The 12554-nt window shown below is 40.8% G+C and overlaps 1 protein-coding gene across 1 annotated transcript in view; it reads left to right on the forward strand.

Annotated features, from left to right (window-relative positions):
* Positions 1–12298, forward strand: part of MAP3K19 (mitogen-activated protein kinase kinase kinase 19) — an 85359-nt gene extending 73061 nt beyond the window's left edge. Inside the window, exon 14 of the mRNA XM_089683601.1 lies at positions 9955–12298. Within this exon, the coding sequence (XP_089539727.1) occupies positions 9955–10057 (103 nt within the window). The 3' untranslated portion in view covers positions 10058–12298. The remainder of the gene's footprint in view (positions 1–9954) is intronic.
* Positions 12299–12554: the final 256 nt, after the last annotated feature.

The raw sequence follows: 12554 nt of genomic DNA on the forward strand, positions 1-12554 counted from the left end.
CCTGGCAGAAAGTATGGAATCGCCACTCTTCGAAAATGTTTAATTGTTTGTGTAGAAAAAAAAAAAAAATCAGACATGCCTCAAAACTATTTTCATTTAACATTCCAACTTTCTGGCTTTAGGAAACACTTAAAAATAAATAAATAAAACTAGTCAATTGCAACTGTTTTTGCAGATGAAGCAGAGAAAAAAAATATGGAATCCCTCAATTCTGAGGAAAATATTATGGAATCACCATGTAATTTGCAGTTCTAAAACAAACATCTGCATCAGATTACATCTAATTAGTTTTCAGTTTAAAAAAAAAAAAAAAAAAAAAAAAAAAAAAAAAAGAATGCTTGCAACCCTTGGTGAGCTGTTGCACCAAGCTGATTGACTTGAATCATGGCTCCAACATGAGAGATGTCAGATGAAACAAAGGAGAGGATTAAAAAAAGTCTTCAAGAAGGTAAATCATCATGGAATGTTGCAAAAGACCTTGGTTGTTCACAGTCAGCTGTGTCTAAAATGTGAACCAAGTACAAATCAAATGGGAAGGTTGTAAAAGGAAAGTATACTGGTAGACCAAGGAAGACATCAAAGCATCAAGAAAGAAAACTTAAGTAAACTAAAGTAATATGCCAGAAAATGCACAACAAAAGAAATGAGGAACAAATGGGCAGAAACTGGAGTCCATGTCTGTGACCGAACTGTAAGACATCACCTAAAGGAAATGAGATTTACATACATAAAAGCCAAAACGAAAACCATCAACACCTAAAACAGAAAAAAAAACAAGCTTAGAGTGGGCTAAAGAAAAGCAATCACATGGACTGCCGATGACTGGACGAAAGTGATATTCAGTGAAGAATCACGAATCTGCATTGGGTAGGGTGATGATGCTGGAACATTTGTTTGGTGCCGTTCCAAGACGACTGCCTGAAAAAAACGTGCAAATTTCCACAATCACTGATGATATTGGGTTGCATGTCAGGTAAAGGTACGGGGGAGATGACAGTCATCACATCTTCAATAAATGCACAGGTTTATATTGAAATTTTGGACACTTTTCTTATTCCATCAATTGACAGGATGTTTGGTAATTATGACGTTTTTCAGGATAATACATCTTGCCGTAGGGCAGAAGCCATGAAAACTTTCCTTCAAGAAAGACATCTAATGTCAATGGTATGGCCTGCCAATAGTCCGGACCTCAATCCAATAGAAAATCTGTGGTGGAAATGAAAGAAAAATGGTCCATGACAAGGCTCCAACCTGCAAAGCTGATCTGGCAACTACAATAGGAGAAAGTTGGAGCTGGACTGATGAAGAATACTGTTAGCTGATAAATCCATGCCTCAGAAAATTCAAGCTGTTATACAAGCCAGAGGTGGTGCAACAAAGTACTAGTGGTGTTGAGTAGTGGGTTTTTTTCATGATTCCATAATTTCCTCAGAATTGAGGGATTCCAGTTTTTTTTTCCTTTGATCTGCAAAAACAGTTGCAACTGACTGCAGTTTTCTTTTCTTTTTTCCAAGTGTATCTTAAAGCCAGAGCTTGAAATGGGAAATGAATATAGTTTTGAGGCATGTCTGCGATTAGTTTTTTTTTCTACACAATTGAATGGACATTTTCCAAGAGTGGTGATTCCATACTTTTTGCCAGGGGTTGTATTCTGTTCCAGCATGACCCCCAATGTCTCCATTAAGAGTACCTGTCACCTGACCATGCTCACATAGGGGGCTTGTTAGCTCCCTTGTGATAGCAATAAAGTAAAAAAAAAAATTAAGTGTAAAAAAAAATAAGAAAAATGTAAAAAAAAATTCTAACTACTTCAGCTCTGGAAGATTTACCCCCTTAATGGCACGGCACTGTTACTTTGACAAATGTGCAGTCATGCAACGCTGTAAATAAATTTAAATATTTTTTTTCCCACAAATAGACCTTTTTTGTGTCGTATTTAGTCAGCACTGGGTTTTGTATTATATAAATGAAAAAAAAAAAAAGACAAAATTTTGAAAAAAAACCCCCACAACATTTACTTTCTGCCATAAAACACATAAAAAAAATTAAAGATCAAATTTCTTTATAAATTTAGGCCAAAATGTATTGTGCTACATATTTTTGGTAAGAAAAACCCAATGAGCGTATATGGATTGGTTTGAGTAACAGTTATAGTGTATATATACACTGGAATTATTTATTTTTAATTAATATATGCTAGTAATGGTGACAATTAGCGACTTATACCAGGACTGCGATACTGCAGCAGTCTGACACTTTATATGAACCAGTGACACGAATACAGTGAACAGTGCTAAAAATATACACTCACTGTATTACACTGGCTAGGAAGGGGTTAAACATCTAGGGCAAGCAAGGGGTTAAATGTGTGCCTAGCTGTGTCTCTTGTATACACAGTAAGGTGTTTTTACTAGGTGATCTGCAAGATTTTATTCCCTGCATTGCAGGGAAAGAAAATCTAGGAGATCTCCACTGACAGGACACAGCTCTGTCTTGTTTACATGTGTCCTGTCACTCTTCTCAACCATCAATGGGTGCTGGTGCTCATCCAATACAGATCTCTCCCCTGTCAGCTCCAGCACATTGCTGTGTATGGCTTTGCATAGCAGAGCCATACACAGCAATGTGCTGACACAGTGAAAAACACAGCAAAACAGCACACAGTTAACCCTTTGATCGCTCCAGATGTTAACCCCTTCCAGCTCAGTGTCATTAGTACAGCGTCAGTGACTTTTATTAGCACTTATGACTGTTAGTGTCACTGAGGATATCAGTGACAGTAAGTCAGTTCCCCCTCCCTAGTGTCAGAATGCCCACCGCAGTCCTGCTATAAGTTGCTGATCGCCGCCATTACTAGTATAAAAAAAATCCCAGTATATATACCGCGAGTTGTAGACGCTATAACTTTCACATAAACCCATTATTTTCACGTAATGGGATTTTTGTTTAATGAAGACATGTAGCAGAATATATTTTGACCAAAATTTATGTCAATTTGTTTTTTTTCACTGGATATGTTTAATAGCAAAAAGTAAAAAATATTGTTTTCTCAAAATTGTCGGGCTTTCTTTGTTTATAGCGCAAAAAATAAAAAGCACACAGGTGATCAAATACCACCAAAAGAAAATTCAATTTGTGGGGAAAAAAGGAAAAATTTCATCTGGCTGCAGTGTTGCATGACCGCGCAATTGTCAGTTAAAAGTACGCAGCTCCGTATCACCAAAAACGGCCTGGTCAGGAAGGGGGGTAAATCCTCTGGAGGGCAAGTGGTTAATTGGATCCTGTCTAAATTGTCCCTAGTAAGTGTATGTATGAATGTGAGTTAGAGACTTTAGATTGTACCCCCTTGAGGTTAGGGACTGATGTGAATTTACTAGAACATAAGTAAAAAGCTGTGTAAATGGAGTATGTAATCAGAAAACATAGCTGTACATATACAATTATTATTATACAGTATTTATATAGCGCCAAAGGGTTTGCTCAGCGCTGTACAGTAGCAAGGGGGACATAACATGAGACAAGACAGTAACAATACAATACACGAGGGGTTCGAGGGCCCTGCTCTTTCGAGCTTACAATCTAGGAGATACAATTACAAATTATGCATAAACAGTGATATTATTTACATCAAGCTGATGCAGATTTATTTAAAAAAAAAAAAACACTGAAAGGACTATAAATTCCCTTCAAGGATAAAACCAAAATTAGCTCACATCAGAGGCAGACTAACCACTTGGAAACTCGGGCACTGCCCGAGGGCCCAGGGTCAGTAGGGAGCCCCATGAGATGCCCCTGGTACCTTTTTCATAGGCTTTTTTGAGTTTGGGCAAGGACACAGGGGCCCCATGATCCCCTATTGCCTGGGGGCCCCATGAGTTGTCAGTCCGCCCCTGGCTCACACAAAAAAAATGTTCTGTCAAACTCCCATACTGCATATATCATGTGAAGAGCATTTTTTTTCTTTGCAATCCCTTTAGCTGTTTTTCCAATAACCCATCTGAAATATGTTTTTTTTTATAATTTAATCTAGGTTTGAGATAAATGTATCTTTGTGTTGCATATAATTTTACTTCAAATGCATGCATGTCACTTTGCTCTCTCAGGAAATCATTTCAAAGCCAAATACATAAAACTCTAAAATATCCATTGAATGAACAACCAGCAGTAAACTTCTGCAATGCTTCGGCAAATAAATTGGTGGATAGAATGATATCTGTAATGCAAAGCAACTTACCCTCACTAGCTTTTCTTTAACCACAATACAATATACACTCACCGGCCACTATATTAGGTACAGCTGTTCAATTGCTTGGTAACACAAACTGCTAATCAGCCAATCACATGGCAGCAACTCAATGCATTTAGGCATGTAGACGCGATGAAGATGACTTGCTGAAGTTCGAACTGAGCATCAGAATGGGGTAGAAAGGGGATTTAAGTGACTTTAAACATGGCATGATTGTTGGTGCCAGAAGGGTGGATCTGAATATTTAAAAAAACTGCTGATCTACTGAGATTTTCACACACAACCATCTCTAGGGTTTACAAAGAATGGTCCAAAAAAGACAAAATATAGCGGCAGTTTTGTGGACGAAAATGCCCTGTTGATGTCAGAGGAGAATGGGCAGACTGGGTACTGCAACATTCAGATGGTAGGGTCAGAATTTGGCGTAAACATGAAAACATGGATCCATCCTGCCTTGTATCAATGGTTCAGGCTGGTGGTGGTGGTGTAATGGTGTGGGGGATATTTTCTTGGCACTAACTAGGTGCACCTAATAAAGTGGCCGGTGGGTGTATATGGAGAACTTTTACTAACGGCTCATGTACACTTGTGTTCTCTGTCATAAGCTGTGTTGGGTCACTTTGCACACAGTGGAAAGGGGCCAGCTGAAAGGGGTTCAGAAGGCAACACTGTTGCCTCCTGAATGTCTTATTTTAACAGCTGAATGGGCTTCATCAATGGGAATACCGTGCTGCGTGTTTGGGGCATACCACAGCCGTGAGCTATTCACTTGAAAAGGTCTTGCTCACCAAACATGAGAAGGGGGATCATTTTTGCTGCACCACAAAGCATGGTGCAGTTTTATTATCCTCATACAGCTACCTTTGCAGCTTAAATAATTCCAGGCATATTATACACAGCTTAGACCAATGTAGCTATGTATATGATATACCTGGCCAATGCTTCTGGAAGCTGGAAATCACTAAAGCAGACACCGCTACTTCAGGGATCTCCTCTTGCTTTTGGATCTCGCACAGAGTAGCTGTTCTCCATTGTGAACACAGGTCAGCCGACTACTCGGCATGGAAGTCATTCAGAGAATACCGTGCATTTTCTGGATGAATGCAAAGTGTTCTCTGATTGGACAAGGTGGGCAGGCAGGGAAGTGATGTCATGCTCTCCACCTCATTAAATCAGAAAACACTTTGCATTCATTCAGGGAATGCAAATCATTCTATGAATGGCACCCATCCTGAGAAACTGACTTCCTGTGTTCACAATGGATCAGGCCAGCTGCTCATCACAGGATCTGTGATTCACAGGTTTAGTATTTTTTTTATAGGAGCTATTACACAAAATGATTAAAAAAAAAAACATTTTTACCTAAAAAAAAAAGCAAAAGATTAGCTGCAAACATTTTTCAAAAATGTCCCATAGTGAATCAAAATTTGGCAAAAACTTGGCAGCTGGACAACACACATTACCAAAATATCAAACCATCAACATACTGTGAGGTCAGTTTGGATAGAAGCCAGGTAACCGTTCATGTCCTGTGTTCACACACACCATAATGGCATTCTATTGACCAAATAGAAAAGACCTGGACTGTCAAACACTATTGTCAAAAGTATTGGGACACCCCTCCAAATCATTGGATTCAGGTGTTCGATGACCTCCATTGCCACAGGTGTATAAACTGAAGCACCTAGGCATGCGGACTACTTCTACAAAAACATTTGTGAAAAAAGGCCGCTCTCAGGAGCTTGGTGAATTCAAGCGTGGTACCGTGATAGGTTGCCACCTCTGAAATAAGTCCATCCTTGAAATTTCCCTGCTACTAAATATTCCACGGTCAACTGTTATTGGTATTATAACAAAGTGGAAGCAACTGGGAACAGCAGCAACTCACCACGTAAATTGACAGCGCGGGTCAGTGCATGCTGACAGTGCCCAGAAGTCGCCAACTGTATGCAGAGTCAATAGCTAAAGACCTCCAAACTTCGTGTGACCTTCAAATTAAAACAGTGCGTAGAGAGATTTATGGAATGGGTTTCCATGGTCGATCAGCTGCATCCAAACCTTACATCACCAAGTGCAATGCAAAGTGTTGGATGCAGTGGTGTTAAGTACACCACCACTGGACTCTAGAGCAGTGGAGACGCGTTCTCTGGAGTGACCAATCACACTGCTCTGTCTGGCAATCCGATGGATGTGTCCGGGTTTGGCAGTTGCCAGAACGGTAGTTGCCTGACTGCATTGTTCCAAATGTAAAGTTTGGTGGGGGGGGGGGGGGGGGGGAATTATGCTGTGAAGTTTTTATTTGTTTTTTAGGGGTTGGGCTTGGCACCTTAGTTCCAGTAAAGGTAACTCTTAAAGCGTCAGCATACCAAGACATTTTGGTCAAATTCATGATCCCAACTTTGTGGGAACAGTTTGGGGATGGCCCCTTCCTGTTCCAAGATGACTGCGCACCAGTGCAAAAAGCAAGGTCCATAAAGGCATGGATGAGCGAGTTTGGGGTGGAGGAACTTGACTGGCCTGCACTGAGTCCTGACCTCAACCTGATAGAACAGCTTTGGGACGAATTAGAGTGGAGACTGTGAGCCAGGCCTTCTTGACATCAGTGCCTGACCTCACAAATGCGCTTCTGGAAGAATGGTCAAACATTCCCATAGACAGTCCTAAACCTTGTGGACGGCTTTCCCAGAAGAGTTGAAGCTGTTATAGCTGCAAAGGGCGGGGCCAACTCAATATTCAACCCTACAGACTAAGACTGGGATGCCATTAAAGTTCATGTGCGTGTAAAGGCCGGAGGCCCAATACTTTTGGCAATATAGTGTATATTAGCATAGCAGAAGATTTGTCTTCATCAAATTTGCAAGTGTACAAAATATATTTTGTCTAATAATGTTAATATGACGACTCAAATTTCCAGTCATCACTGCTGGCATGCAAGGCTATGGATTTAAGGATTGATATAATTTTGCATTGAAATGAAAACTCCATCTTTGCGCAGAAGAAAAAAAAAAAAAAGTACACTAATCACAGTGAGGCTGATTTACTTCAGTTACCCATTTATGTGGAAAAAAAAATACCAAAAAAACTTTTTACTTATATCTTCTGCACGATTGGAATAGTGAGTAGTTACGCAATTTATTGTGTGAACACTCTGAACTCAATTCGTAAATCACACTCATTATTACACATGCCAATTAGTAACAAATATGGAAAAAACATTTCTTTGCACTTCCGGCTCTTGTAATTAGCATTACTGAGTTTACAAAATCCTCTAATTACAACCACCCCTGCACTCTCTGTCTCAGGACAATTTGTCTCTGCTAAGTTACCTGAAAAAATCCTGCTGTTGTTCTCAGGGGACATACTGTAGGCAGGCCATTAAATATGCAATTTTATTTCCTTCCACCATGGGTTGAAGGAAAGAAATTTGCTTGATTGCCCCATCAATAGTCAGCCTTTCTTGCCAGCAGAAGACGATTGGTGCTACTGGTTATAGCTGGTGTCACTAATTGTTTGGGAAAAACCCGACAAGCTGTTATATAAAAGTTGATTGATCAATTTGTGTACAACCAGGGTGCCCATACATGGGATGAAATTTGGCTGGTACAGCAGGGACAGGCCACACTTCGATCCATGTATGGCTGGCTATAGTAGTCTCATAGTAGGTCTCCTTACAAGAACGACTTATCAAGTGGATAGAAGAAACAGACGCCACTTGGCATGGCCACATACTTACCTATTCTGTGCAATGTCTTTGCACAGTGCAGCCCTGATCCTCCTCTTGTCGGGTCCCTCACTGGTGCTCCTGGCCCCTCTCCCCTGCTGAGTGCTCCATAGAAAGCCGCTAGCTACTGGTGCACTAGTGCATGCTTGCTCCTGAGATGCCCCGCCCGCCGCTCACTCCAAACTGGCTGTGACTGACAACAGGAGCCAATGGCTCCTGCTGCCTCTCTGTCCAGTGAGGAGAGAGAGCCACTGCTCTCATGCACATTGCTGAATCCAGATCGGGCTCAGGTAAGTATTTAAGGGAAGGGTGTATGGAGGTGGCTCTCTATCTTAATTCATTAAAAACCTTTCTGCCTCTAGAACCACTTTGAGGGAGATAGGGAAGTCAGGTTTATCATACTCTAATCCTGTTTATATGTCCTAACAGATCTAATTATCAGTTTTAAACTAGATTTGAGCACTGTCCTAATAGAAAGTTAAAGATATCAGCTTGAAATTCAATGTGTCACTACTTTCTACCTTCAATAAAACTTGATAGCACCACTCTAAAGCTAGATATGAAAATGAGAAGTCACTTCGCCAGCAAGGGATATAAAGTGAAACAGCATCCTGGAGCTATTCCAGTGTCTTGAGTAGCATGAAGGAGCAGACGCCGCACAGAACCAACTCATGGAGTCAGACATAGTGTGTACGGAGTAGCCTCAGAACCGCAAAGGCCTACTCCAAAAAAAGAAAACAAAATAGGTAAGAAATATTTTAAAATCTTTTAGCCATGCATTGTTAATGGAATGCTTAACATATAGTGGGGTTTCCACAAATTTGCAAAAGTGGAAATTCACTTTAAAGTATATCTGCCCGCTTGAAGTAGTAACAAGCCTAAATCAAATCTGGCTTTTTGTATGCTATATCCCAGTGGGGAGATTTACCTTCATTCTCTGTCTCAGACAACAGGAAATTAGATTAAATCTCTCCAGAGGAAATTTCCCTATGAGATAGCTGTCACTGGACAGGCATCCCTATTGAAAGATTCTCCAATAGACTCCAAGGTTGAATCTGATAGAGAAAAAAAAAAAGAAAAAAAAAAGAAAAAAAAAAAAGATCTTACAGATTCTGTCCTTTGCTACGTTATCCAACACAAAACAGTTTGTGGGGAAACACATAATAAAAGCACGCCCTTGCATAGTATATCATTACTTGGAAGATGTAAAAAAAATATGTGCAGCGCTAGTCTGTGAATTATAATAAATATATAATAAATGTCCCCAATGATAAGAACATCAATTAATGACAGTCTCTGGATGAATATATCGTGATCTACAGCTTTCAATCCAGTGGTGGTGCTCCCAATGGCAAAGTAAAAATTGAGCACTCACCAGAAGTGTAATTTAATTATGGACTGGAACTCAGGGTAGGTTCTCCTTCAAGGTGATATGGGTATGAGCCCTCAATGGATGTAGGTAGATCCAGCTGGAGGAGAGGCTTGAAGGAGAACCTACCAGAGTTCCAGTCTGGACCTTTATCGGTGAAGTGGATCTGTGTTGATTTACACACTGCGTAATTAAATTACGCTTCTGGTGAGTGTGCAATTTTTACTTTACCATTGGGAGCACCACCACTGTATTGAAAGCTGTAGATCACAATATATTCATCTAGAGACTGTCATTAATTGATGTTCTTATCATTGGGGACATTTATTATATATTTATTATAATTCACAGACTAGCGCTGCACATATTTTTTTACGTTTACCACAAGGCTTTGTTTGGTTTCCTTGAGTGTTCAGCTGCTTACCTACAAGAGCGCTCACATTTATTGCTATTCTATTACTTGGAGGATGTTCAATGGTTTTGACAACAAAGACCGATTCAGTGCATACAAGTTACTTTAACTCAGGGACCATGCATAAATATTTGCAGACAATGCAGATTTTGTATGAATGCACAAAAGCTATAACCAACTAAACTTGTCTTTTAAATTGACAGGGAACAGGAAGAGCGACCCTCTGCAGAGCAGCTCCTACAACACACTTTCACAAAGGAGAAAAACTCCCGTCAAAAATTTCTCCAGCCACCAGAAGATGCCTAGGGAGCAAGGAACAAGTACCGGAGCACCTTATTGCATAGCAGTGGTCTATGGAATGTGGTTCCAAATCCCACATCTCACCCACACACAATGAAGACAGATTGCCTTAGCTGTTCCATTGCGTGATGGGAGCCTGTGACACCACAGAAGCCGATAACTATCTCTTATAGCATATTGGGATCATAGGTCTGTGTGAAAGAGAAGCCTGTGGAAGTGCAGTTGTGGGATGCAGGAAAGTAACTTTAATAAAGTGACATCTGATATCGTGTAGGAGATATTTTAAGGGAATAATATTTTCTTTTCCTTTACTATTCATACTATTGGTGCCAGTGGAAAATGTTCTCAAAGTACCAGGATATTTTGCAAGTTGCCTTCATTACCCCAGCCAAATTTGTGAATCCCATATATTGGGGAAAACTTAGACTCGCTATACTGTTGGGCTTCTATTGCTGTGTGTTCTCATTGGAGACATTTCCTCTCACTAGCTTGAGGGGCTTTGTTTTGTTAGTTTGCTTAGTTTAGACACCTCAAGCACAAGGCCCTACCCCTGCTAGAACACAATGCCACTTGCTGGGGCCAATCCCTCTGCCATCTTGTGCCCTGCTGCTCGCCATAGGCTTCCTCACAACATTCCAGGCCATAGAATTTTATCCAGAAGGAGGAATGCCCACAAAATAGTTAGCTTCACTGCACTTTACTGGTGTTCAGGGAATGGCAAGACAGTCACATCATAAGGACATACATTCTGGAGTGACTTAACATACTCAATCACAGAGTGGACAGTTAGCAGTAGTCACAAGTGAAAGCATGTGCAGCATCTCACAGCCATCTCCCTACAGTCTCTCTTTGACAAGGGTCATACGTACTCACAGGACTGTGTTCTTTACAGACACCTTTTAGCTAGGTACACCTCTCCCAGGAACCAGCCTCAAACAGGGATCTCCAAGCCTGGCCTAAAAAGGTCATTTGCCTTAGCCCTCCGTAAAGGACAGAATATCTAGAGCCAGCTACTCCTGCATACAGTTCCACTCCACCCAGCCCCCTGTCCAGTGCCTAAGTGTGCTGGCTACATCCTTACAGGTGTGGGGTGTTTACCTCCCATATCCCCATGGGAAAATGTGCCCCTCCCCACCTAGATTATATGTGGGTGCTGACATCACTTATGGGAGGGCTCTACCTAAAAGGGGCCTAATACTTAGTGTCACCATCTGCTGTACCAGACACTGTTCTGATACAGAGCCACCTAGCGGCAAAGTCGCTAACTGTACCTACCTAAAAGCTAAGTGCCGATGCAGGAAATGGGAGTGTAATCTCCTTAGTGGGGCACAGATAATTGGACAGGTTCTCAATCTCATACATGGATTTATTCCAAGGTAAGATCAGAAACTTTGTCACATGCCAACAAACTTAAAGAATAAGTTCACCTTTTAACAAAAAATAATAAATTGACATTTTCTTCCTGGTAAAAAAATGTGCATTTATTATTTTTTGTTTGTGGAGCCTCTAAAGCATAACATGTAGGTCTCCCCCTGCCCTGTCAGTAAACCTACTTGCACATCCCATACAAGCAAGCAGATGCTACTAACAGGAAGGCTCAGTGAACTACCATGGCTGTGGAGCGCCGAGGTAGTTCATTGAAAACTACAAGCTGACAGCCGCAAAGGCTGTCAGGACTTGTAGTTTTCCCAGTCACAGAATGCTGTGATTGAATGACGTGGCCGGAGCTCTGCACCGCCATTTTTTTTTTCTAAATTGTGACAGCTAGCGGGGAGAAGATCCCCTGCTAGCTGTCACAGCAGGAATCGGGGGGTGCAGGGGGTGGTCATATTGTAACATATTACACCCTGAATATGGGTGTAGCATGTTGCGAAAGGTTAACTTATCCTTTAAGGGCTCAGAACTCTTTCTCTGGGCCCAAATGTCAGCAAAATGGACATGAATTTTGACCAAACTGTTAAAGCAAAATCCAACAGTTTTTTGTTTTGATTTTTTAACAGTTTGGTCAAAATTCAGGCCCCAAAATGCATTGGCTTTGTGACAAAGTTTATCTTCACTTACGGTAACTTAGAGCAAATCTGTGTTCATTTTAGCTTTGAATCAAATTCAAACTGAATGTAAAGTTTCTTGTGTTAAGTCCAGCTTCTAATTGGTGTCATATCTGAAGTTATGTCAAAAAATGAAAAATGCAAGTCAACATCAAGTTAGTAATATACTTAATAAAAGCAGCTTCAACTTAAATGCTAATAGCCGAGACTCAGTGAATTCAAGAGTGGTACCGTGATAGGTTGCCACCTGTGCAATAAATTCATCCATGAAATTTCCTGGCTACTACATATTCTACAGTCAACTGTTAGTGGTATTATAACAAAAGTGGAAGCAACTGGGTACAACAGCAACTCAGCCACCAAGTGGTAGGCCACGAAAAATGACTGAGCGGGGTCAGCGCATGCTGAAGCGCACAGTGCGGAGAAGTCACAGCTGTCTGCAGAGTCAATAGCTA

This window comes from Staurois parvus, unplaced genomic scaffold, assembly GCF_062004578.1.
Source record: "Staurois parvus isolate SC_StPar_1 unplaced genomic scaffold, SC_StPar_1.0 ptg000315l, whole genome shotgun sequence".
In the NCBI taxonomy this organism is placed as follows: domain Eukaryota; kingdom Metazoa; phylum Chordata; class Amphibia; order Anura; family Ranidae; genus Staurois; species Staurois parvus.